Source organism: Bombina bombina, chromosome 4 (assembly GCF_027579735.1).
Source record: "Bombina bombina isolate aBomBom1 chromosome 4, aBomBom1.pri, whole genome shotgun sequence".
Lineage (NCBI taxonomy): Eukaryota > Metazoa > Chordata > Amphibia > Anura > Bombinatoridae > Bombina > Bombina bombina.
In genome coordinates this window covers 994,168,889-994,196,047 of record NC_069502.1, presented here as the reverse complement: position 1 = coordinate 994,196,047, position 27,159 = coordinate 994,168,889, and the positions used below count along the sequence as shown (strand labels likewise).

The following is a 27,159-nucleotide window of genomic DNA, read 5'->3' as shown; positions in this document are numbered from 1 at the left end:
AAGATTTCTGGAAGACTTCTAGTCTGTTATATTTTCTGGTCCTAGGAAAGGTCAGAAGGGCTGTATTTCCTTGGCCTCTTGGTTAAAGCTTTTGATTGATCAAGCTTATTTGGAGTCGGGTCAAGCCCCGCCTCAGAATTACAGCTCATTCTACTAGGTCAGTCTCCACTTGGGTGGGGGGCTTTTAAGTTGATCAGATTTGCAAAGCAGCGACTTGGTCCTCTTTGCATACATTTACTAAATTCTACCGTTTTGATGTATTTGCTTCTTCGGAAGCAGTTTTTGGTAGAAAAGTTTTTCAGGCAGCTGTTTCAGTTTGATTCTTCTGCTTTTTTCTGTTTTTTTCTTTCAAATGAAAAACTTATTTTTTTGTGTTGTGGACTAATTTTTTCAGTGGTATATGGCTGTTTGTATTTTATTCCCTCCCTCTCTAGTGACTCTTGAGTGGAGAACCACATCTTGGGTATTGATATCCCATATGTCACTAGCTCATGGACTCTTGCCAATTACATGAAAGAAAACATAATATCACCCCACTGCTTGGCTATTCGCTAAACTGAATTGTGGGTGTGGTGAGGGGTGTATTTATAGGCATTTTGAGGTTTGGGAAACTTTGCCCCTCCTGGTAGGATTGTATATGCCATATGTCACTAGCTCATGGACTCTTGCCAATATGAAAGAAATTAATTTATCAGGTAAGTTCTTACATAAATTATGTTTTCCAAGGTTTGCCTTTCTAGACAAACACTTTGTTTGTTCCTCTACTATTTGGTCTGGCTACAGCTCCCAGAATATTCTGAGAGGTTCTGGGTACCCTTTTTTCTGTTATCGGAACTCAGAGGGTTTGCAGTGTTTCCCTTACTTGGACGATATCTTGGTTCAAACCACATCTTTACATTTATCAGAATCTCACACCCCGCAGGCTGTTGTTTCTTCAAAAACATGGTTGGAGAATCAATTTTCAAGAGTTCTCTGGTTCCGCAGACGAGTTGTTTTTCTGGTTCATATAGATGGTTTCCTCGAGTCTCTCTTTGACAGATCAAAGAAGGTTGAAGCTGGTGGCAGCTTGTTAAAACCTTTAGTCTTTCATTTCCCTTGGTCGCTCTTTGCATAGAGGTGTAAAGTCTCATGATTTGCTGCTTCGGATGCTATTCCGTATTTTCACGAGGCCTCTTCAGCTTTGTATGCTTCAGCAGTGGTGCAGGGCGTATGAGCTGCCTCAAAAGATTTATCTAGATTAGGGTTCTTCAAACTGTTTTTTTTCGCAAGACCCAGTGCAATGATACCACATACCTTTGCGACCCTATTTTTATGCTTGGTCTAAAAATTTCTGAAATTATATACAAGATAGCTGCAATTTTTGGCAAAGTGACTAAAATGTGTGCATTCTTTATTCCTGATTGTAGTCCAAAAGTAAAAGGTAATAAAACACACCACACTCGTATACAGCACACACACACTAACACACAAAAGTTATGACCCAGTTAACATAATGTTTTGACCCAGTAATGGGTCGCGACCCATGGTTTGAAGAACCCTGATCTAGATCACAGAACAAGTCAGTTTGGTGGCTAAATCAGCTTATTATGTAGGGGGTTTCTTTTGCTCATCCTATTTGGACTGTGATCACTACAGATGCAAGTCTTTCAGGTTGGAGGCCGTCTGGGGGTCTCAGAGGGCGCATAAAGGGTTTGCTTTTCCTTTGCAGACACGAGGTTGCCAATAAATGTTTTATACCTCCATGCAATTTTCATAGCCCTTAAGATGTGGCCTCTGTTGAAGAGTCTTATTGTTTGCAGACAGACAGTGTTACAGCAGTGGTTTAAATTAATCATCAAAACTCAGTCCCCAAGCTATGAAGGAAGGGTCTCAAATTCTTTCTTGGGCGGAAGCCAATTTATTTATTTCTGCAGTTCATATTCCAGGAGTGAACTGGGAAGCAGATTTTCTCAGTCACTGCATCCAGAGGAGTGGTCTCTTCATCTGGATGTTTTCAGATTGTGGATCTATGTGGTCTCTCAGAAATAGATCTGATGGCCTCTCGATAAAACAAACTTCCCAGATACTATGCAAGTTCCAGGGATCCTCAGGCAGAGGAATGTTTTCTCCTCATCTGGTTCTCCTTCCCAGAGTGATTACCAAGATCAGGCAAGATAATCAGTAATACTGATTGCTCTGGTTTGGCTTCACAGGGTTTGGTATGCAGATCTGGTTCAGATGTCTAGTTGCCCTCCTTGGTCACTTCCTCTGCGTCTGGACCTTTTTGTCTCAATGTCTGCTTTTCCATGAAGGTCACAAATCCCTAAGCTTGATGGCATGGAGATTGAACGGTTAGTTCTCGGGCAAAGAGGATTTTCTGATTCTGTTATTGAGACTTTGATACAAGCCTGTGACTAGGAAGATTTATTGTTCAAGCTTTGGCTAGAATTAAGCTATCTCTTCTGCTAGATGAGTTGTCTGCTCTTTCATGTGATCCTCATTTTTCATCAGCATAAGGCAGCTTTGAGGAATAAATTTGACTTTTTACCTAAGGTGTATTAAGACATAAAGAAAGGACAACAATTTCTCTACTTATATTATCGGAATTCTAAGAGTTCTACAGAGAGACTTCATAACTTGTTGTAAGAGCCTTGAAGTACAATGTAGATGCTACTAAGTATTTCAGACAAACTTCTAGTTTACTTTTCCTCTTCGAGGAAGGTGCAGAAAGCTTCTTCTGTTTCTTTGGCTGCTTGGTTGAAACTTATGATCCACAAGGCTTACTTGGAGGTGGGACAACCTCCACCTAAACAATTACTGCTTATTCTACCAAATCAGTTGCCACTTCTTGGCTTTTAAGAATGAGGCTACTGTTGACCAAATTTGCAAGGCAGCTACTTGGTCTTTTTTGCATACTTTTACTAAATTCTACCATTTTGATGTTTTTGCTTCTTCTGAGGCTGTCTTTGGTAGGAAAGTTCTTCAGGCAGATGTATCAGGTTGATTTTGCCTGTCAGTCATTTTAATTGTATTTAAAAGAAAATATATACCCTGTTTATTCTTTGGGTTCTATTTGGGTTGTGGATTTTGTTTTTCTGAAAAAAGTTATTTTTATTTCACCCATATTTCTCATTTTTGGCCTCCACTGGCCAGGAATAATGGATTGTGGACTCTCACCACCTGTATGAAAGACAACCATAATTTATGCTTACTTGATTTTTTTTGTGAGCTGTTTGAAAATGTTCTCCAATTGGCGCTCTAGCTGATCGTCACTTTTGTTGCGGCTAGAGTGCTAATTGGATCAATTTTCAAACTGGTTGCTCACAATAAAAAATACTTTTAAAGTGGACGGCCGGTATGCGTGGAATATTAGAATTTCAGGACTACGTTAAAAGGTAAGTTAAAGCACAACTTCTTTACCACTGATAAATGTCTTCTAAAATCGCTAACATTCTGGAACTGTTTATACATACAGGAAAGTTTACTATCACTTTAAAGGGCCAGTAAACCTAAAAAATAATGTTATATAATTCTGCACATAGTGCAGAATTATATAACATTATATTAGTGCAAGTTTTTTATTATATAACATCTCCGGTATTTTTAATAAAAATACCATCACGCGCCATCACATTCAATGCAGCTCGCTCCTGCTCTGTCTGACAGCAGGAGCGAGCTGCATTGAATGTGATGGCGCGTGATGGTATTTTTATTAAAAATACCGGAGATGTTGTTATATAATAAAAAACTTGCACTAATATAATGTTATATAATTCTGCACTATGTGCAGAATTATATAACATTATTTTTTAGGTTTACTGGCCCTTTAATCTTGCATCTTTACTGAATTTTATCACTTTTTCCTTTCAAATATATTGTGTTCTTATTCTCAGATTTTAAAGCAAGAATGGCCAAAACATTGGCCAACATTTATCAGTGACATTGTTGGAGCAAGTCGAACTAGTGAGAGCCTTTGTCAGAACAACATGGTCATACTAAAGCTTTTAAGTGAAGAAGTGTTTGACTTTTCCAGTGGTCAGATAACACAAGTGAAGGCCAAGCACTTAAAAGACAGGTAAGGACTTTAGGTGCCCAAGTTATTCATCTACTACAAAGTAAAACATTTTTCTTATAGTATAGCATTTAATATTGTTAGCGACTTTACACCATAGAAAACGGCAAGCGTTTTAGTGCATCACAGGAACTTTAGGGGAGCTCCTGCTTTTTTTTTTTCTCAAGTTTACTATGCAGTAGAAGTCCTGATACATTAAAGGAATACTAAACCCAATGATTGAGAGAGCATGACATTTTAAGCAACTTCTAATTCACGCCTATTATCAATTTTTCTTCATTCTCTTGCTATCTTTATTTCTTAAGCAAGAATTTAAGCTTAGTAGCTGGCCCATTTTTGGTTAAGCACATGGGTTACGCTTGTTGATTGGTGCCTAAATGTAATCAGCAAGCACTAGCTGAACCAAAAATGGGCTGGCTGCTAAGCTTATGCATTTTCAAATAAAGATACTAAGAGAATGAAGAAAAATTGATAATGGCGAGTAAAATTAGAAAGTTGCTTAAAATTGCATGTTTTATCTGAATCATGAAATAATTTTTTTTTAGTATCCCTTTAGTGCTAATACACCTCAAAAGATTGTTTTTGCAAGAATTGCACAACTTGATTCTTTGATATTTTAATTCCTTGATCTCTATTATTGTCCATAACATGTTTTGTTTTGTTTTTAAATACAGTATGTGCAATGAATTCTCACAGATCTTTCAACTGTGCCAGTTTGTAATGGTAAGTTTGGGCATTTTAAAAGGCTTAATTTTGAAAAATGTGTTTTGGATCAGGATTGTTTGTTTATATATTTAACAAAAAAATGGAAAATGATACCATAGTTTTAAAAGAAGGCCTATGATACTGTTTTGTGATTGCTAACAGCGCAGTATTCTCCCCAGGAACTTTTTTTAATGGGTGCACAACCTGTGTGATTTAACTGACCACCCAGATAATTTTGGTCAGTATTCGGGTAAAATTAGCTATTTCAATGTTTATAGCATAAATTATCATTGAATTAAAAAAAACTTTTTAAATAAATCTGTTTGATTTATTTATGCTTTAGATAGAAGAAAATGTTGTATTACAATACCTTCACCCAGCTACTTCATAATGCCAACCAGCTGGTAAAAGTGGAGAATACTGCAGCAGAACATTTTGCGTTTTTTTTTATAACTATGTTGATGCTATGTATACCATATTACATGGTTGCCAAAAGCTGACTGGACTGCATATGAGTATTTCTTCTCTTAGCATATGATAAAGTATCAGTTATTACATGCTTGTCTACCAGAATAAGTGGAAGACCTCTTTAGTTACTCCTTCATACATACAATCATTTATTTATTCTGCTTACACATGTTGCACACAGTATTCACATCCTGTGGTCAATTGCATTGCACAATATTAGTCCAATATAATTTTCTTTCAAGTACAATAAGTCTGTTTTAGATGTTGCAGAACATGTTTTGCTACTATTGCTTCTAAATTAGTTTCTTTCTAATGACACGGTAAGTCCACAGATCAACTAATTACTATTGGGAATATCACTCCTGCTCAGCAGGAGGTGGCAAGGAGCACCACAGCAAAGCTGTTAAATATCACCTCCCTTCCCTCCAACCCCAGTCATTCTCTTTGCCTACGTTAAGAGCAAGGAGGTGGTAAAGTTTAGGTGTCTGGAAGAAGATTCTTCAAGCAAGATTTTATTTTTCAGCAGTGCAAGTTTGTTCTGCTTTGTCCTGGGGTGTAGCCGTAGTCGATGTCAGTCTCTTCAGTAGAGCAGTGGTGGCTTTTAAGCAATGGGAACTTGTGGGGTACAATCCTCACTGCGCCTCCCATGTATTTAATGCTGCCCTAACTTTGAAAGCCTGAGTAAGATTACTCAGTCTTTGTTTCTTTCATGTAATTAACAAGAGTCCATGAGCTAGTGACGTATGGGATATACATTCCTACCAGGAGGGGCAAAGTTTCCTAAACCTTAAAATGCCTATAAATACACCCCTCACCACACCCACAAATCAGTTTTACAAACTTTGCCTCCAAGGGAGGTGGTGAAGTAAGTTTGTGCTAGATTCTACGTTGATATGCGCTCCGCAGCAAGTTGGAGCCCGGTTTTCCTCTCAGCGTGCAGTGAATGTCAGAGGGATGTGAGGAGAGTATTGCCTATTGAATGCAGTGATCTCCTTCTACGGGGTCTATTTCATAAGGTTCTCTGTTATCGGTCGTAGAGATTCATCTCTTACCTCCCTTTTCAGATCGACGATATACTCTTATATTTACCATTTCCTCTACTGATTCTCGTTTCAGTACTGGTTTGGCTTTCTACAAACATGTAGATGAGTGTCCTGGGGTAAGTAAGTCTTATTTTCTGTGACACTCTAAGCTATGGTTGGGCACTTTATTTTTAAAGTTCTAAATATATGTATTCAAACATTTATTTGCCTTGACTCAGAATGTTCAACTTTCCTTATTTCCAGACAGTCAGTTTCATATTTGGGATTATGCTTTAATTATCATATTTTTTCTTACCTCAAAAATTTGACTTTTTTCCCTGTGGGCTGTTAGGCTCGCGGGGGCTGAAAATGCTTCATTTTATTGCGTCATTCTTGGCGCGGACTTTTTTGGCGCAAAAATTCATTTCCGTTTCCGGCGTCATACGTGTCGCCGGAAGTTGCGTCATTTTTGACGTTATTTTGCGCCAAAAATGTCGGCGTTCCGGATGTGGCGTCATTTTTGCCGCCAAAAGCATTTAGGCGCCAAATAATGTGGGCGTCTTATTTGGCGCCAAAAAATATGGGCGTCGCTTTTGTCTCCACATTATTTCAGTCTCATTTTTCATTTGCTTCTGGTTGCTAGAAGCTTGATGTTTGGCATTTTTTTCCCATTCCTGAAACTGTCTTATAAGGAATTTGATCTATTTTGCTTTATATGTTGTTTTTTCTCTTACATATTGCAAGATGTCTCACGTTGCATCTGAGCCAGAAGATACTACAGGAAAACCTCTGCCTGCTGGATCTACCAAAGCTAAGTGTATCTGCTGTAAACTTTTGGTAGCTATTCCTCCAGCTGTTGTTTGTATTAAATGTCATGACAAACTTGTTAATGCAGATAATATTTCCTTTAGTGATGTACCATTGCCTGTTGCAGTTCCCTCAACATCTAAGGTGCAGAATGTTCCTGATAACATAAGAGATTTTGTTTCTGAATCCATAAAGAAGGCTTTGTCTGTTATTTCTCCTTCTAGTAAACGTAAAAAGTCTTTTAAATCTTCTCTCTCTACAGATGAATTTTTAAATGAACACCATCATTCTGATTCTTTGGACTCTTCTGGTTCAGAGGATTCTGTCTCAGAGATTGATGCTGATAAATCTTCATATTTATTTAAGATGGAATTTATTCGTTCTTTACTTAAAGAAGTACTAATTGCTTTAGAAATAGAGGATTCTAGTCCTCTTGATACTAATTCTATACGTTTGGATAAGGTTTTTAAAGCTCCTGCGGTTATTCCAGAAGTCTTTCCTGTTCCTAATGCTATTTCTGCAGTAATTGCTAAGGAATGGGATAGATTGGGTAATTCATTTACTCCTTCTAAACGTTTTAAGCAATTATATCCTGTTCCGCCTGACAGGTTAGAATTTTGGGACAAAATCCCTAAAGTTGATGGGGCTATTTCTACCCTTGCTAAACGTACTACCATTCCTACATCAGATGGTACCTCGTTTAAGGATCCTTTAGATAGAAAAATTGAATCTTTTCTAAGAAAAGCTTATCTATGTTCAGGTAATCTTCTTAGACCTGCTATATCATTGGCTGATGTTGCTGCAGCTTCAACTTTTTGGTTGGAAACTCTAGCGCAACAAGTAACAAATCGTGATTCTCATGATATTATTATTCTTCTCCAGCATGCTAATAATTTCATCTGTGATGCCATTTTTGATATTATTAGAGTTGATGTTAGATTTATGTCTCTGGCTATCTTAGCCAGAAGAGCTTTATGGCTTAAGACTTGGAATGCTGATATGGCTTCTAAATCAACTCTACTTTCCATTTCTTTCCAGGGAAACAAATTATTTGGTTCTCAGTTGGATTCTATTATTTCAACTGTTACTGGTGGGAAAGGAACTTTTTTACCACAGGATAAAAAGTCTAAAGGTAAAAACAGGGCTAACAATCGTTTTCGTTCCTTTCGTTTCAACAAAGAACAAAAGCCTGATCCTTCGTCCTCAGGAGCAGTTTCAGTTTGGAAACCATCTCCAGTCTGGAATAAATCCAAGCCTGCTAGAAAGGCAAAGCCTGCTTCTAAGTTCACATGAAGGTACGGCCCTCATTCCAGTTCAGCTGGTAGGGGGCAGGTTACGTTTTTTCAAAGAAATTTGGATCAATTCTGTTCACAATCTTTGGATTCAGAACATTGTTTCAGAAGGGTACAGAATTGGTTTCAAGATGAGACCTCCTGCAAAGAGATTTTTTCTTTCCCATGTCCCAGTAAATCCAGTGAAAGCTCAAGCATTTCTGAATTGTGTTTCAGATCTAGAGTTGGCTGGAGTAATTATGCCAGTTCCAGTTCCGGAACAGGGGATGGGGTTTTATTCAAATCTCTTCATTGTACCAAAGAAGGAGAATTCCTTCAGACCAGTTCTGGATCTAAAATTATTGAATCGTTATGTAAGGATACCAACGTTCAAGATGGTAACTGTAAGGACTATATTGCCTTTTGTTCAGCAAGGGAATTATATGTCCACAATAGATTTACAGGATGCATATCTGCATATTCCGATTCATCCAGATCATTATCAGTTCCTGAGATTCTCTTTTCTAGACAAGCATTACCAATTTGTGGCTCTACCGTTTGGCCTTGCTACAGCTCCAAGAATTTTCACAAAGATTCTCGGTGCCCTTCTGTCTGTAATCAGAGAACAGGGTATTGTGGTATTTCCTTATTTGGACGATATCTTGGTACTTGCTCCGTCTTTACATTTAGCAGAGTCTCATACGAATCGACTTGTGTTGTTTCTTCAAGATCATGGTTGGAGGATCAATTTACCAAAAAGTTCTTTGATTCCTCAAACAAGGGTAACCTTTCTGGGTTTCCAGATAGATTCAGTGTCCATGACTTTGTCTTTAACAGACAAGAGACGTCTAAAATTGATTACAGCCTGTCGAAACCTTCAGTCTCAATCATTCCCTTCGGTAGCCTTATGCATGGAAATTCTAGGTCTTATGACTGCTGCATCGGACGCGATCCCCTTTGCTCGTTTTCACATGCGACCTCTTCAGCTCTGTATGCTGAACCAATGGTGCAGGGATTACACGAAGATATATCAATTAATATCTTTAAAACCGATTGTTCGGCACTCTCTAACGTGGTGGACAGATCACCATCGTTTAATTCAGGGGGCTTCTTTTGTTCTTCCGACCTGGACTGTAATTTCAACAGATGCAAGTCTCACAGGTTGGGGAGCTGTGTGGGGATCTCTGACGGCACAAGGAGTTTGGGAATCTCAGGAGGTGAGATTACCGATCAATATCTTGGAACTCCGTGCAGTTTTCAGAGCTCTTCAGTTTTGGCCTCTTCTGAAGAGAGAATCGTTCATTTGTTTTCAGACAGACAATGTCACAACTGTGGCATACATCAATCATCAAGGAGGGACTCACAGTCCTCTGGCTATGAAAGAAGTATCTCGAATTTTGGTTTGGGCGGAATCCAGCTCCTGTCTAATCTCTGCGGTTCATATACCAGGTGTAGACAATTGGGAAGCGGATTATCTCAGTCGCCAAACGTTGCATCCGGGCGAATGGTCTCTTCACCCAGAGGTATTTCTTCAGATTGTTCAAATGTGGGGGCTCCCAGAGATAGATCTGATGGCCTCTCATCTAAACAAGAAACTTCCCAGGTATCTGTCCAGATCCCGGGATCCTCAGGCGGAGGCAGTGGATGCATTATCACTTCCTTGGAAGTATCATCCTGCCTATATCTTTCCGCCTCTAGTTCTTCTTCCAAGAGTAATCTCCAAGATTCTGAGGGAATGCTCGTTTGTTCTGCTAATAGCTCCGGCATGGCCTCACAGGTTTTGGTATGCGGATCTTGTCCGGATGGCATCTTGCCAACCATGGACTCTTCCGTTAAGACCAGACCTTCTGTCTCAAGGTCCTTTTTTCCATCCGGATCTGAAATCCTTAAATTTAAAGGTATGGAGATTGAACGCTTGATTCTTGGTCATAGAGGTTTCTCTGACTCCGTGATTAATACTATGTTACAGGCTCGTAAATCTGTATCTCGAGAGATATATTATAGAGTCTGGAAGACTTATATTTCTTGGTGTCTTTCTCATCATTTTTCTTGGCATTCTTTTAGAATACCGAGAATTTTACAGTTTCTTCAGGATGGTTTAGATAAGGGTTTGTCCGCGAGTTCTTTGAAAGGACAAATCTCCGCTCTTTCTGTTCTTTTTCACAGAAAGATTGCTATTCTTCCTGATATTCATTGTTTTGTACAAGCTTTGGTTCGTATAAAACCTGTCATTAAGTCAATTTCTCCTCCATGGAGTTTGAATTTGGTTTTGGGAGCTCTTCAAGCTCCTCCGTTTGAACCTATGCATTCATTGGACATTAAATTACTTTCTTGGAAAGTTTTGTTCCTTTTGGCCATCTCTTCTGCTAGAAGAGTTTCTGAATTATCTGCTCTTTCGTGTGAGTCTCCTTTTCTGATTTTTCATCAGGATAAGGCGGTGTTGCGAACTTCTTTTGAATTTTTACCTAAAGTTATGAATTCCAACAACATTAGTAGAGAAATTGTGGTTCCTTCATTATGTCCTAATCCTAAGAATTCTAAGGAGAAATCATTGCATTCTTTGGATGTTGTTAGAGCTTTGAAATATTATGTTGAAGCTACGAAATCTTTCCGTAAGACTTCTAGTCTATTTGTTATCTTTTCCGGTTCTAGGAAAGGCCAGAAAGCTTCTGCCACTTCTTTGGCATCTTGGTTGAAATCTTTAATTCATCTTGCCTATGTTGAGTCGGGTAAAATTCCGCCTCAAAGAATTACAGCTCATTCTACTAGGTCAGTTTCTACTTCCTGGGCGTTTAGGAATGAAGCTTCGGTTGACCAGATCTGCAAAGCAGCAACTTGGTCCTCTTTGCATACTTTTACTAAATTCTACCATTTTGATGTATTTTCTTCTTCTGAAGCAGTTTTTGGTAGAAAAGTTCTTCAGGCAGCGGTTTCAGTTTGAATCTTCTGCTTATGTTTTTTGTTAAACTTTATTTTGGGTGTGGATTATTTTCAGCAGGAATTGGCTGTCTTTATTTTATCCCTCCCTCTCTAGTGACTCTTGTGTGGAAAGATCCACATCTTGGGTAGTCATTATCCCATACGTCACTAGCTCATGGACTCTTGTTAATTACATGAAAGAAAACATAATTTATGTAAGAACTTACCTGATAAATTCATTTCTTTCATATTAACAAGAGTCCATGAGGCCCACCCTTTTTTGTGGTGGTTATGATTTTTTTGTATAAAGCACAATTATTCCAATTCCTTATTTTATATGCTTCGCACTTTTTTTCTTATCACCCCACTTCTTGGCTATTCGTTAAACTGATTTGTGGGTGTGGTGAGGGGTGTATTTATAGGCATTTTAAGGTTTGGGAAACTTTGCCCCTCCTGGTAGGAATGTATATCCCATACGTCACTAGCTCATGGACTCTTGTTAATATGAAAGAAATGAATTTATCAGGTAAGTTCTTACATAAATTATGTTTTTTCTTCCACAGGTCCATGTGAGGGAACATGCCTCTCAAACCTAGTGAGCTGCCTGGCAGATTTCTGGTAAGTGCTGATTTTATTTTTTCTGGGACATATACAGGAAAACTTTGGCAGTTTAATTTTATTTGATGGGACACAATAAACATTCTCCTATAGAATTAGGGGATTATGTTAAGGATGGCAGTAATGGCAGGCACTGGGGACTAGGAGATTGTGGCTCAATGTGTGGTGTGTATTTCCCTTACCCCTGGCGGCGTTACTTTAGAGACATTTTGCCGACCGTGAGGTTAATTTTTGATACGCCCACGATGGGCGGAGCTAGCTGAGACGGCAAATTTCTGTTGCACGCCTTTTCCCCTTCACTTCCTGTGTTCCAGAGGGGAGACAGCAGTATTGCAGTCTTGTACGCTGTGCTATGGTGAAGTGGGAGAGCAGCCTCAGATCTGACAAATACATTGCTTAGGTTGAGTCCGGACTTCTGCTAGCAGAATATACACTCCGGTGGCAGCAAGGAAGGTAGGCACCTCAGCTAAGCTGAGGTGTGGAGGTTGTCCGGAGTATTTGTGACTTAATTTATTTTTTTTCCAGCAAAAATAAGTTACGTTTTAACATTTTAAAGAGACAGTAACGTTTTTTTGGTGTGTTAATATCAACCTAAATTATCAGTTTATTCTAATTTGATCTATTGTGAGTAAAGATGGACCAAGAGGCCATGCAAAATGTTTCTTGTTCTTTATGTTTTGATGCTAACGTGGAACCACCAATCCTTTTCTGTTCCTCATGTATTGAAAGAACTTTAAATTACAGGGATAGACTTTTTTTCTGAGCCAACATTGTCTAAGGTGGATGCTGTCCAGGGGTCTTCTGACAATGTTCAAGATATGCCGCAGCTTTCTCCTCAAGTGTCCCAAATGTTATCGTCCACACATGCAGTGCCCTGCGCTTCCTCTCACGCTCCGCCTGGAGTTACTTTGCAAGACATCGCTACCCTCATGTCTTCTGCGGTATCTGATGCGTTGTCTGCTTTTCCCATGCTGCAGGGAAAGCGCAATAGGAAATGTAAAGAATCAGTGAGTAAGGTTTCTGACAGTCGTGCAAATTCCGAATGTTCCCTCCCAGAAATCGGAGGAGGAGGATACTTCGGTAGCATCTGAGGGTGAAATCTCAGACAGTGTAACTCCTTCTTCTGATGCTGAAGTTGTATTATTGTTTTAAGCTGGAACACCTCCGTTTGTTACTTAAGGAGGTTTTGGCTTCCTTGGACGACTCCGACACTACATTCGTAGTCAATCCTAAGAAGTCTAGCAAGCTAAACAAGTATTTTGATGTACCTTCCATGGAGGAGGTTTTCCCTGTACCAGATCGGGCTACAGACATTATTGCTAAGGAATGGGAGAGACCGGGTATTCCTTTTTCTCCATCCCCTATTTTTAAAAAGAGGTTTCCTATTGCTGACTCTATCAAGGAGTCTTGGCAGTCAGTCCCCAAGGTGGAAGGGGCAATTTCCACTTTAGCTAAGAGGACCACTATTCCTATAGAGGATAGTTGTTCCTTTAAGGATCCTATGGATAAGAAGTTGGAGGGATTGCTCAAAAGGATGTATGTTCACCAGGGTTTACAATAGCAACCTGCGGTGTGTATTTCTACCGTCACTAGTGCAGCAGCATACTGGTTTGATGCATTGTCTGATTCTATTCTGACAGACCCTCCCCTTGATGAGATCCAGGATAGGATCAAGGCCCTTAAGTTGGCTAATTCTTTTATTACGGATGCTTCCCTACAGGTTTTTAAGCTAGGAGCAAAAATGTCTGGGTTTGCCGTACTGGCCCGCAGAGCCTTATGGTTGAAATACTGGTCTGCGGATGTTTCGTCTAAGCTTTTGGTGATTCCCTACAAGGGTAAGACCTTGTTTGGGCCGGGCTTGGCTGAGATTGTTTCCTACATTACGGGAGGAAAGGGTCATTTCATCCCTAAGGATAAGAGGAATAAGCAGAAGGGACGTCAGAGTAATTTTTGTTCCTTTCGAAACTTCAAGGGTAAGCCTTCCTCTCCCTCTACAAAGCAGGAACAGTCCAAGCCTTCCTGAAGGTCCAACCAGTCGTGGAACAAGGGAAAGCAATCTAAGATGCCCGCTAATGACTCAGTCAGCATGAAGGGTCTGCCCCCGATCCGGGACCGGATCTTGTGGGGGGCAGACTTTCCTTCGCTCAGGCTTGGGTTCGGGATGTTCAGGATACAAGCTAGAGTTCAAAACCTTTCCTCCCAGGGGCAGGTTTCTGCTCTCAAGATTATCTGTAAACCAGATAAAAAAAGAGGCGTTATTACAAGACATTCCCAACCTGGGAGTGATAGTTCCTGTTCTAGTGCAGGAATAGGGTCTAGGATTTTACTCCAATCTGTTCGTGGTTCCCAAAAAGAGGGAATTTTCAGACCAATTCTAGTTCTCAAAAGTCTAAACAAGTTCCTCAGAGTACTGTCCTTCAAGATGGAAACTATTCGTTCCATTCTTCCCTTCGTTCAAGAGGGTCAATTTATGACGACAGTAGATTTAAAGGACGCGTACCTGCATGTTCCCATTCACAGGGATCATCACAAGTTTCTGAGGTTCGCATTTCTAGACAAACACTTCCAGTTTGTGGCTCTTCCATTCGGCCTTGCCATAGCTCCCAGAATTTTTTCAAAAGTCCTGGGATCCCTGTTGGCGGTGCTCCGGTTGCGGGGCATTGCAGTGCCGCCTTATCTGGATGACATTCTGGTTCAGACGCCATCCTTTTAACAAGCAAACTTCCTGCGCTCTCACGGATGGAAGGTGAATTTGGGAAAGAGTTCCTTAATTCCAGCTACAAGGGTAGTGTTCTTGGGAACCATAGTAGATTCCTTATTGATGAAAATATTTCTGACAGAGGTCAGAAAATCAAAGTTTTTCGATTCTTGTTTGGCACTTCAGTCCTCTCCTCGGCCGTCAGTGTCTCAACGTATGGAGGTGATCAGTCTGATGGTAGCTGCCATGGACATCCATTCCATTTGCCCGTTTCCACCTCAGACCTTTGCAGTTATGCATGCTCAGGCAGTGGAAGAGGATTATGCGGATCTGTCTCCACGATTACATCTGGATCAGGCGACAAGAGTTTCTCTTCTTTGGTGGTTATCTCAGGATGCTAAGGCCAAATTCATCAGATTCCAGTCGGACAACGTAACGACTGTGGCATATGTTAATCATCAGGGGGGAAAAAGGAGTTCCTTAGCGATGATAGAAGTATCCAAGATAATCAGTTGGGCAGAGGCACTCATCTGTCAGCGATCTACATCCCAGGGGTAGAGAACTGGGAAGCAGATTTTCTAAGTCGACAGACTTTTCATCCGGGGGAGTGGGAACTTCACCCGGAGGTATTTGCCTCATTGATTCTCAGATGGGGCAGATCGGAATTGGATTTGATGGCATCTCGTCAGAATGCCAAGCTTCCAAGATACGGATCCCGGTCTAGGGATCCTCAGGCCGAACTGATGCCTTGGCTGTTCAGCCTAGCTTATGTGTTCCGCCGTTTCCTCTCCTCCCACGCGTGATTGCTCAAATCAAACAGGAGAGAGCTTCAGTGATCCTGATAGCGCCTGCGTGGTCACGCAGGACTTGGTATGCGGATCTAGTGGACATGTCCTCTCTGCCTCCGTGGAGACTTCCATTGAGACAGGACCTTCACATTCAAGGTCCTTTCCAACATCCAAATCTAATTTCTCTGCAGCTGACTGCGTAGAGATTGAATGTTTGATTTTATCGAAGCGAGGATTCTCCGGTTCTGTCATCAATACTTTGATATAGACTAGAAAAATCTATCATAAGATATGGTGTAAATATCTTTATTGGTGTAAATCCAAGGGTTACTCATGAAGTAAGGTTAGGATTCTGTCTTTTCTCCAAGAAGGATTGGAGAAAGGGTTATCAGAGAGTTCCTTAAAGGGACATATTTCAGCTTTGTCAATTCTGTTTCATAAACGTTTGGCAAATGTTCAGTCTTTTTGTCAGGCTCTATCTAGAGTTAAGCCTGTATTTAGACCTATTACTCCTCCCTGGAGTTTGAATTTAGTTCTTCGGGTTCTTCAAGGGGTTCCGTTTGAACCTATGCATTCCATAGATATTAAACTATTATCTTGGAAAGTTCTGTTTCTGGTTGCTATTTCTTCTGCTCGAAGAGTTTCTGAGCTTTCAGCATTGCAGTATGATTCGCCTTATCTCATTTTTCATTCTGATAAGGTGGTTTTACGTACCAAACCTGGATTTCTTCCTAAGGTTGTTTCGAATAAGAATATTAATCAGGAAATTGTTGTTCCTCCCTTGTGTCCTAATCCTTCTAAGAAGGAGCGTCTGTTACATAATTTGGATGTGGTCCGTGCCTTAAAGTTTTACTTGCAGGCAACTAAGGATTTCAGTCAGTCATCTTCATTATTCATTGTTTATTCTGGAAAGCGTAGGGGTCAGAAAGCTACGGCTACCTCTTTCTTTTTGTCTGAGAAGTATCATCCACCTGGCATGAGACTACTGGACAGCAGCCTCCTGAAAGAATTACGGCTCATTCTACTAGGGCTGTGGCTTCCACATGGGCTTTTAAAAAAGATGCTTCTGTTGAACAGATTTGTAAGGCTGCGACTTGGTTGTGCCTTCACACTTTTTCCAAATTTTCCAAATTTGATACTTATGCTTCTTCTGAGGCTGTTTTTGGGAGAGAGGTTCTTCAAGCAGTGGTGCCTTCTGTTTAGGTCTCTGTCTTATCCCTCCCTTTCATCCGTGTCCTATTGCTTTGGTATTGGTTTCCCACAAGTAAGGATGAAATCCGTGGACTCGTCATATCTTTGTAAAAGAAAACAAAATTTATGCTTACCTGATAAATTACTTTCTTTTACGATATGAAGGGTCCACGGCCCACCCTGTTATTTTAAGACAGATTTATTTTATTTTTTTGAAAACTTCAGTCACCTCTACACCTTTTTAGCCTTTCCTTTTCTCTTCCTATAACCTTCGGCCGAATGACTGGAGGTGGAGGGGAAGGGAGGGGCTATATATACAGCTCTGCTGTGGTGCTCTTTGCCACTTCCTTTTAGCAGGAGGTTAATATCCCACAAGTAAGGATGAAATCCGTGGACTCGTCATATCGTAAAAGAAAGTAATTTATCAGGTAAGCATAAATTTAGTTTTTTCCTTGTTTTTCTTTTACAAGTTCAGCTAAGCATTTGAAAGGACCTGAGGGTCTATGAGGCATGGAGGATTGGTTCAGTCCTTGCTAGCCTTTCTAGCTGATCGACTGGGACTCTGTAAGGTTCTGCTGCGACACAGTCGGTTGTTTCCGTTATTTCATCGGGACTTAGTGTTTCTTTCCTACATGGGTTGGAAGTTTGAAGGACTAAGGGCCTCCTTGCCGCCGGTTCCTGGTGGTTCTGCCTTCAGGGGTTTCTTGGAAATTAATTTTCCTAGACTTGTTCCTTTTGAGGTTCTCTTCCTTCGGGTCAGGATTTCTGGACTGTCCGTTCCCCTTAGCGGTTTGGCCGCCTTATGGGTAATAAAAGATAGCCTTGTGGTTTCCGAAAGAGCCATCTGATGATTATACTCTCTTTATGGAGGGCCGGGTGGCTTTTCCTGCTTTCGGGAGTTGGTTGTCTCCCTCCCCAAGCTTCGCTTAGGGATTTTTCTCTACCGGGAGTTTGCGATTCTCTGCATTCTTTTCCTGGGTGTGGTCCTCTGGTTATGTACTCTGAGGAGACTAGTCTTTGTGCTACTCGCTCTTCGGGTGACTTTGTCCTTGATATTCTCCCTTAGTCTCCGTAGTCTTGGTGCACCTCTGGTTTGCCGTAGCTCTTTTGTGGGGTGTTGGACTCCTGTAAGGGGGGTTCTCTTCCTTTTGGGTCGAGATTTATGAGTGAGTTTTGTCCCTGTTTCCGGGTTAGACCGGTTATCCCCGTGAGGTCTGATTTTTCAGACGGGGTATTCGTGTTCCCTTGGGCGTTTGTTTGTTTTTAACAATTCTGAGGCTCGGGCCTTTAGTTTTCTTTGGAATTTTTCTGGATGTCCGGAAGCTTATGATCCTGTGGCTGGTTAGGGGCGATCCAGTGTTTTTTCCAGGGAACATAGGCTATGTCTTCAGGACTGGCTAGTTGAGCCTGCTAGAAGCTTGGCCAGGTTTTCTGTGCTCTTGCAGATGCATTCCTATGGCTTGCCTTTTTCTTTGAACGATGTATACTCTCCTTCGGGTGGAGTTCTTTCTGTGTTCATCATGTCGTCTGGATGTTTTTCATTCGGCTTTGGTTTTATCAGTCTCTGGCTCATGTCTTGTGAGCATGTGGGCTGTTTTTAATTGTGCCCTTCCCTTTGGGGGGGGGGGGGGGGGAGGTTGTTTGCCCTTAAGAGGGGGGGTTCCTCTCTGTAGGGTTGTCCTGTCTTGTGTACAGGAGGTTGGGACAGGTGCTTTTAGCCTGTTAGGGTGAGTAGTTTATCCCTCTGGGGATTGTTTGGTTCCATCTGGAGAGATTGTAATCTCCATGTTGAGACTTTCAGTATGCTAAGTCTTCTTTGAGGTCTACTGCATTTTGCATTTTGTTTCTCTTTGAGTGTACCTTTTGGAGGAGTTCTTGGGTTAGCATCCAATTTCTGTTGGGGGGGGGCTGAGTCCCTCTCCATTCCGTCCTTCCCTAGGGGTTGGTGATTGGGGTCCTTTTTTTCCCTCTGGTTTTCAGACCTGCTGGTCGCTTAGGCTGGCCCATTGTGGAGCAGGATCTGAAATCTGTTATCCGTCCTCGGGTCACTGAGGTTCGGTAAGCCTCCTTGAGGTTCTGTGCTTCTCCATTTGAGTAGGTCTGGCCCACTATGTACCCACTATTTAGTGGATGTTTAGCAGTCTGATGATTGGGGTTTATCTTTCTGCTGCTCTCCTTTCTTAAGTGTTCTATTAGAGTCATACTTGACTCAGGTGTTCGTTTATCTGGGTTTTCTGCACGTGTTTTATCTCTGAATATTCCAGTATTCTGAGTCATCTTGTGTCCTGAAGACTCTGTCTTCAGTTGTCTTTCAGGGTGCGGTTGCACTGTATTTCGGAGAGGTTTTCTTCTTGGTTTTTGATTCCCGGTTTTAACCTTGTGGTTTCTGTACTTCCAGGGTCTGGGCGTTGCCTGCCTTGATCTTCAGATCAGTTTGGGGTCTCTGTGGGCTTGGCTTGGGCTTCCTTATTTTTTATTTTGGAACTGGTTATTTAGGGGCTTTTCGGTAATCCTTAGTTTTTTATTCACGTCTTCTTTTTTGGGGGGGAGTTGTCAGTGTTGCTCCCTTTCTCTAGTAAGCGGTGTGTTGTTGGGGACCGACTGCTAGGCGACGGTGTCTCTTGGAGGCGTGTTGACTCAGTCGGTCTCTAGCTAGGCTTATGGACGATCTGCGGGTCAGTGTCCTTGGGCTTTCCTTTTCAAAGTTTCTCGGCTTCGATTGGAAGCGGGGTTTTTTTCTGGGTAGGGTTTGCAGGCCTGCTGCCTTTTGTACCCTCCCGTTTTTTCATTCAGTGTCCTCTATAGCTTGGGTATTGTTTTCTCAAAAGTAATGAATGCATCTGTGGACTCTTTCCATTTATGAAGAAAAACATAAATTATGCTTACCTGATCATTTTCTTTTCTTCATTTGGAAAGAGTTCACAGCTCCCCACCCGTGTTTTTTTCGGTGGGGCGTCTTATTTTATTCTTCTGATATTTCTTCTACTGTTCCTTTTTCCTCAGCAGAATGATTGGGGGATGAGGGAAGTGGGAGAAGTATTTTAAGCCTTTGGCTGGGGTGTCTTTGCCTCCTCCTTGTGGCCAGGTTCTGAATTCCCAAAAGTAGTGAATGCAACTGTGGACTCTCTCCATCTGAAGAAAAGAAAATTATCAGGTAATCATAATTTTATCTTTTTATCAGTTACAAAAAACTAGAGTTCACAACACTTAAATGTTTAAACCAACTACATAAGGATTTTCTTACTTGGTGGTGTTCTCGTTGGATCTGCTAAAACTCATCCTATCCCATCTATCTCAAATAGTTTTATTTGTGCTTCCCCTTTTAAAGCACCATCAGACTGCAATCCAGAGGGGGCACATCCGCTTACTAGTTCTATTCTCTAGGGGGATTTCACATGGTCTGGGCATTTTATTTTATTAATTCCATAGTGATCTCTACCATACAGGATATAGGTAATAGAATACCTGTGCAACTAGGTGATTTCCTTCCACTAAATCAGACCACCCAAACTTTAAAATGCTAGGACACTTAACAGGCTTTCTGAGATAATACCTTAGCAAAACCGTATAGTCACTATGGAACTAGTTTTGGGATATGTTTTGGTTCTAGCATACGTGAACTTATAAAGGTAATTGGTGGCTTCTTTGTCCCTAGATTAACCCCTTAGATGCACATGATGACCTGTGGTCCCCTCCTTTCCAGTGTGTGATGTTATACTCCTGTCATTAGGAGGTGATTGCAATGAAAATGGCAATCACCTTCCTAATGTAGTTAGTGTGAGGTGCGGTGGCTCCAAGGGAGTCCCTATCCCCTAAAGACAGCATACAACACATAAGCACACAATACCCCTTACATGAAAGAGGGGTCTAATGTCCCTTTTAGATATCAGGTCAACTGATTTGGGACCAACCATAGGCATATGGAACTGCATCAGGAGGTACTTGCCCTCAGTTGCTCCACACAATATATAGTCACACTTGAAAGCCATTGTTTGAAAGCTGCAATTTTGCTTTCCTTCTTAATATGTGCAGAGTCCACGGCTTAATTCCTTGTGGGAATCCAGAACCTGGCCACCAGGAGAAGGCAGACACCCCAGCCAAAGGCTTAAATATCTTCCCCACTTCCCTCATATCCCAGTCATTCTTTGCCTTTCGTCATAGAATGTTGGCAGAGAAGTGTCAGAAGATTCGGAGTAGTTCCTTATGATGGATATCTACCCTTTGAAATGGGACTGGAGTTTTAAGTTGTATTGTCAGCCTCTCAATGAGACCATTGACGAAAGTTAGTCTGGAGATGCAGGGAGAGTCTTTCTGCGAACCCATCCAGGCTCGTATTAACAGCTCCTAAGCAATCCGTGTTGACGAGTTTCACTGTCTGCTTCAATCACTCAAGTCCATGTCAGAAGCGATGCTAGAAGACTGTCAAACTTGAGAGGCTGTGTTTCTGTTCCACGGCATAGATTCCGGTAAGTTCGTTTTATTTATTTATACACACAACGTAAGAAGGCAGGGTCACAGTGTGGCTCCTGTTATCTGTATGGAATCAAGGGTTAATATCTCCTGAGGGGGGGATTATTGTACAGTGGGGATTGATCTCATAAAATTTTTTTATTATACTGCGTTGCGTATGAGATGATTTCTGAGGCTCATGGGCTGAGGTTGCAACATACAGGTTACTTCAGAGGCTCAGCTTTACAAGCTTGGCGCACTTTTGCTTAGAGGCGGTTCTAGGTTGCGCACCAGGTGACAGGGTGTGATCGTAGCTTCACTTCCTACCCCGACTGCTGGTTATTGGAGAGAAGTGGTTTTCTCTGTGTTCTTGGGTCATAGGAGGTGGTGAGTGCCGCAGCCATTGGTGGTATAAAGGTGCCATTTTTTATATTTATATAACGTTCGCTATTGTTATTAGGACATAGCTGATGGCTATGGAGGATTCTGACGTTTTTGACGGTACGCCCTCTATACCTAAGACTAATGCCTGTTTATATTGTGAGGAGGCCGAGGTATACCCGCCCTCTCAATTATGTTCTACATGCCTAGAAAAAGTGATTGTCAAAAAAAGGTTAACATGTTTGATACCACTGAGCCTTCCACCTCTGAGGGGTCCCCGTCCCGTGCACACCCTGCTTTCATCTTCTAATACACATGCAGTTTCCCATAGCACGCCTGATCCTCCATCGGGAGGAGGTCTTTTACCTCCAGACTTCACTGCGCAGTTACAAACGGCGGTGTCTGCGGCCATTAGTGCTTTAACTCACCCGGCTAAGCGCAAGCGAAAGGTCAAATATTGCTATCCTTCCCAGGGGGTGGAGCACTTGCTCTTTCTTTTAAAGGAAGTTCTGGCTACCGCTACCTTAGAGGTTCCAGAGGTTAAACTGCCTGACGAACCTTTAATTCCTAAACTGGATAGAGTTTACGAAGACAGGGTTGTTCCTCAGACTTTCCCTGAGGAACAACTTTCTTTTAAGCAACTTTCTAATTTACTCCTATGATCAATTTTTCTTCGTTCTCTTGCTATCTTTATTTGAAAAGGGCATCTAAGCGAAGGAGCCAGCCAATTTTTGGTTCAGTACCTTGGACAGCACTTAATTATTGGTGCTGTCCAATCGGCAAGGACAACCCAGGTTATGAACCAAAAATGGGCCGGCTTCTTAACTTACATTCTTGCTTTTCAAATAAAGATACCAAGAGAATGAAGAAAAATTAATAGAGAATTCAATTTTAAGCAACTTTCTAATTTACTCCTATCTGAATCATGAAAGAAAAAAAATTGGGTTCAGTGTCCCTATGCACTTTCCCACCTGGGTCCTAAGCTTTTTTTTTTTTTTTCCATTCTTTTTTTTTTTTTAAGATGCCCAAACTTACACAGTTGGAAAGGTTAGGCGATTACCTTTCCAACGGTGGGTCTTAAGGGTCTGTAGCTGCTTAGATGCCTGAGGTACAGGCTTCTAAGCAGCTTGCGCCCTGCTCCTATACTTAACGTTAAGTATAAAATAAAGTTGCGCGTTGACGTCACTGTGCATAACGTGAAGCCCCGGCAATGCCTGTCACTAGGGGTAGGAGCGGGTGGGAGCCCCCAGATCTTCAAGGTGGGAGAGTGCTAGCGACAGCTCTGAGCCATCGTTAGCACCAGAGTGGGAAACTCTGCGACGGCTCAGAGCCGTCGTTAGCACCTGAGTGTGAAACTCTTCAACGGCTCAGAGCAGTCGTTAGCACTCAAGGGGTTAAGAACGAATCGGAGAGGATTGGTTCTTCCTTCACCCCTTTGTCTGCTTTTAAGAAACTGTTCCCGGTTCCGGACTCTCAATTGGAGTTGTGGGGTTCCTTCCCTAAGGTGGATGGCACTCCACGCTTGCAAAACGCACTACTACCCCACTAGAGGATAGTTAATCCTTCAAAGAGCCCATGGATAAAAAGATGGAAACTCTGAGAAAGATGTTTCAACATTCAGGGTATTTCAACCAGTGGCGGCAGTTGCCGCGGGAGCTGCTACCTACTGATGTGACTCCTTATCGGAATTGATTGAGGTGGACGGTCCCCTCAATATTCTTGATAGAATTAAGGCTTTAAGGGTCGCTAATTCTTTTATTTGTGATGCAAATATGCAAATTATTCATTTAAATGCTAAAACGGCTGGGTTTTCTGTTCAGGCCCGCCGGGCTCTGTGGCTGAAGTCTTAGTCTGCGGAATTGACTGCCAAGTCAAGACTCCTTTCCCTTCCATTCAAGGGCAAGATTTTGTTAGATCCAGGCCTGGACTCCATTTTCTTAATGGTTACAGGGGGCCAGGGTGTCTTCCTACCGCAAGATAAAAAGAACAGATCTAAGGGACAACCTAATAATTTTCGTTCTGACAAATCCCAGCATCAGCAATCCTCCACTAAGACCGAGCAAGACTTGGAAGCCGGTTCAGTCCTGGAATAAGTCCAAGCAGAGCAAGAAGCCCGCTGAGACTAAATGAGCATGAAGGGGTCGCCCCCGATCCGTATGTGGTTTAGGTAGGGGGCAGAATTTCGCTCTTCTCAGAAGCTTGGTTCAGGGATGTGTATGATCCTTGGGACCTGGAGGTCATTGCTCAGGGTTACAGAATTGGGTTCAAGTCTCTTCCACCTTAAATCTGTCATCAAAACCAAAGAGGGAGGCCTTTCTGGGATGCATCCAGGATCTGTCCTCCTTAGGAGTCGTTGTCCCAATTCCCATAGAGGAATGGGGCTTGGGATACTACTCAAACATTTTTGTGGTCCCAAAAAAGGAGGGAACGTTCCGTCTGATTCTTGTCCTAAAGTGGTTAAACAACTGAAGGTAGTGCAAGAAAAATCTTCAGTGTGGAGAACGGTGTCATACTACAAGCAGCATTGAGGTATGTTCAGTCTTTTATTTCTGAGGAGACTTGTTATATCAAAACTGGCTGACATTATTCCATGTAAGGGAAGGGGGTAAGCAGTAGACATATATGAATTATGGTGTTACTGACATTACTGATTTACACATATTGATTGCTACGGTTATGAAAATCAATAGGGGCTTGACACTGGAAGAGGCAGCTGTGACACTTTCTGTATTTAATAATGGCATAAATGAGATGCGTGTGTGAAAACATTAGGGGCCCACATGGCTTATTTAAACCGCTTCCCATGCGGTTATGGAGACTGTTAATGCGACGTCCATGGTGGGCGGGGCCTATTTCGCGTGCTCAGGCACACACTTTTCTCCTCACTAGAAGGCAGCAGGCACTCGCTCCGGTGGGGCCTAAAGTTGAAATTCAGTCACCAGATCGTTGTTGAATCAATTTTGAGTACCCTGGGGGCAGGTAGGCGCCACAGCAGAGGCGAGGTGCAGGGGCTGTTATCGTTGCTTAAAGTTTATTTAACATAATAAAAAGACTCTTTACAGGGTGATTTAGCTTTTTCTCAAATGCTGCAATAATTTTTGTAAAATTTGAACTGTTTAGTATAATAGTGAAAAAACTGTTTTGGTGCAGTACAGGAAAATTGTTGCGCTTTCATTATTTAAAGGCGCAGTAAAAAAAATTCTGAAAATTATTTGAATTAATAAATAAGGTTAAAAACGACTATTGTTGCTATTGCTAGTCTGTTTAACATGTCTGAACTTGAGGAAACTCCTCGTTCTGTGTGTTTAGAGGCCATTGTGGAACCCCCTCTTACTTTGTGTACCTCTTGTACAGAAAGGGCCTTACAATGTAAAAAGCATATTTTATGTAAATAAAGTGTGCTTAACGATGATTTTCAATTTGAAGAGAATCTGGATATGCTGCCTAATTCTCCCCAAGTGTCACAACCTTTAACGCCCACCCAAGCGACGCCGAGTTCCTCAACCGCGTCTAATTCTTTTACTCTGCAGGATATGGCTGCAGTTATGTCAACTACCCTTACAGAGGTATTATCTAAGCTACCAGTGTTACAGGGTAAACGCAGTAGGACAGGAGTTAATGTGAATACTGAGTCCTCTGATGCTTTGTTGGCTATTTCCGATGTTCCCTCACAAGGATCCGAGTTGGGGATCAGGGAAATTTTGTCTGAGGGGGATCTTTCGGAATCGGGAAGTGTTGCCTCAGACAGATTCAGACGTCATGTCCTTTAAATTTAAGCTGGGACACCTCCGCCTGTTACTTTGGGAGGTCTTAGCGACTCAGGATGACTGTGACCCTATTATGGTACCACCAGAGAAATTGTGTAAAATGGACAAATATCTATAAGTATCCGCTTACACTGATGTTTTTCCGGTTCCTAAGAGAATCTCGGATATTATCAAGAAGGAGGGGGACAGACCGGGTATACCGTTCTCTCCTCCTCCCAATTTTAAGAAAATGTATCCCATATCAGACACCATTCGGGACTCTTGGCAGACTGTCCCTAAGGTGGCAGCCTGCATTGTTCCAGTTACTACTGCAGCGGCTTTCTGGTTTGATGCCTTAGAAGAGTCTCTTAAAATTGAAACCCCCTTAGAGGACATTTTAGATAGAATAAAGGCTCTCAAGCTAGCTTATTCTTTTATCACAGATGCCGCCTTTCAAATTGCTAAGTTGGCGGCTAAAAATGCAGGATTTGCCATTGTAGCGCGTAGAGCGTTATGGTTAAAATCGTGGTCTGCTTATGTGTCATCTAAGTTAAAACTCTTGGCTATTCCTTTCATGGGTAAGACCCTATTCGGGCCTGAGTTGAAAGAAATCATTTCTGACATTACTGAAGGTAAAGGTCTACCTCAGGATAAGTCTGTTAAGATTAGGGGTAAAAAAAAATAATTTTCGTTCCTTTCAGAACTTTAAAGGAGTACCCTCTTCTTCCTCTTCCTCCACAAAGCAGGAAGGGAATTTTGCTCAGGCCAAGTCAGTCTGGAGACCCAACCAGGCTTGGAACAAGGGTAAACAACCCAAGAAGCCTGCTGCTACTACAAAGACAGCGTGAAGGGGCGGCCCCCGATCCGGGACCGGATCTAGTAGGGGGCAGACTTTCTTTCTTTGCCCAGGCTTGGGCAAGAGATGTTCAGGACCCCTGGGCACTGGAAATCGTGACCCATGGGTATCAACTGGAATTCAAAAGTTTTCTCACAAAAGGGAGATTTCTTCTTTCACGATTGTCTGTAGACCAGATAAAAGAGAGGCGTTTTTACGTTGTGTAAAAGACCTCTCTACTATGGGAGTAATTTGTCCCGTTCCAAGACTAGAACAGGGACAAGGGTTTTACTCAAATCTTTTTGTGGTTCCCAAAAAAGAGGCAACGTTCAGACCTATTTTAGATCTCAATTGTCTAAACAAATTTCTCATCTTTCAAGAGACTATCCGAACAATTTTACCAATGATCCAGGAGGGTCAATATATGACTACCGTGGACTTGAAGGATGCATACCTTCATATTCCTATTCACAAGGATCATCAGTACCTGAGGTTTGCCTTCCTGGACAAACATTTTCAGTTTGTGGCTCTTCCCTTCGGATTGGCCACAGCACCCAGGATCTTCACAAAGGTTCTAGGGTCCCTTCTGGCGGTTCTCAGGCCGCGGGGCATAGCAGTGGCGCCTTATCTGGACGATATTTTGATTCAGGCGTCGTCTTATCTAACAAAGTCTCATACAGACAGTGTTGTCCTTTCTGAGAACTCACGGATGGAAGGTGAATCTAGAAAAGAGTTCACTAATTCCACAGACAAAGGTTCCCTTCTTGGGATCTCTGATAGACTCTATAGCCATGAAGATTTTTCTGACGGAGGTCAGAAAGTCAAAGATTCTAAATACATGCAGGGCCCTTCAGTCCAATCCTCGGCCATCAGTGGCTCTGTGTATGGAGGTAATTGGATTGATGGTGGCGGCAATGGACATTATTCCGTTTGCTCGGTTTCATCTCAGACCACTGCAACTGTTCATGCTCGGACAGCGGAATGGGGACTATGCAAATTTATCTCCTCCGATAAATCTGAATCAAGAGACCAGAAACTCTCTTTGGTGGTTGTCACCGGATCATCTGTCCCAAGGGACGTGTTTCCGCAGACCCTCGTGGGTGATGGTGACAACGGACGCCAGTCTACTGGGCTGGGTTGCAGTCTGGCATTCCCTGAAGGCTCGGGGTGTATGGACTCAGGTGGAGCTCTCTACTTCCAATCAATATTC

General features: G+C 41.9%; 1 protein-coding gene across 1 annotated transcript in view; it reads left to right on the top strand.

Annotated features, from left to right (window-relative positions):
- XPO1 (exportin 1) overlaps nt 1–27,159 on the top strand; it is a 443,161-nt gene that overhangs the window by 198,732 nt on the left and 217,270 nt on the right. Inside the window, exons 7-8 of the mRNA XM_053712052.1 lie at nt 3,873–4,054; nt 4,726–4,774. Of these exons, the coding sequence (XP_053568027.1) occupies nt 3,873–4,054; nt 4,726–4,774 (231 nt within the window). The remainder of the gene's footprint in view (nt 1–3,872; nt 4,055–4,725; nt 4,775–27,159) is intronic.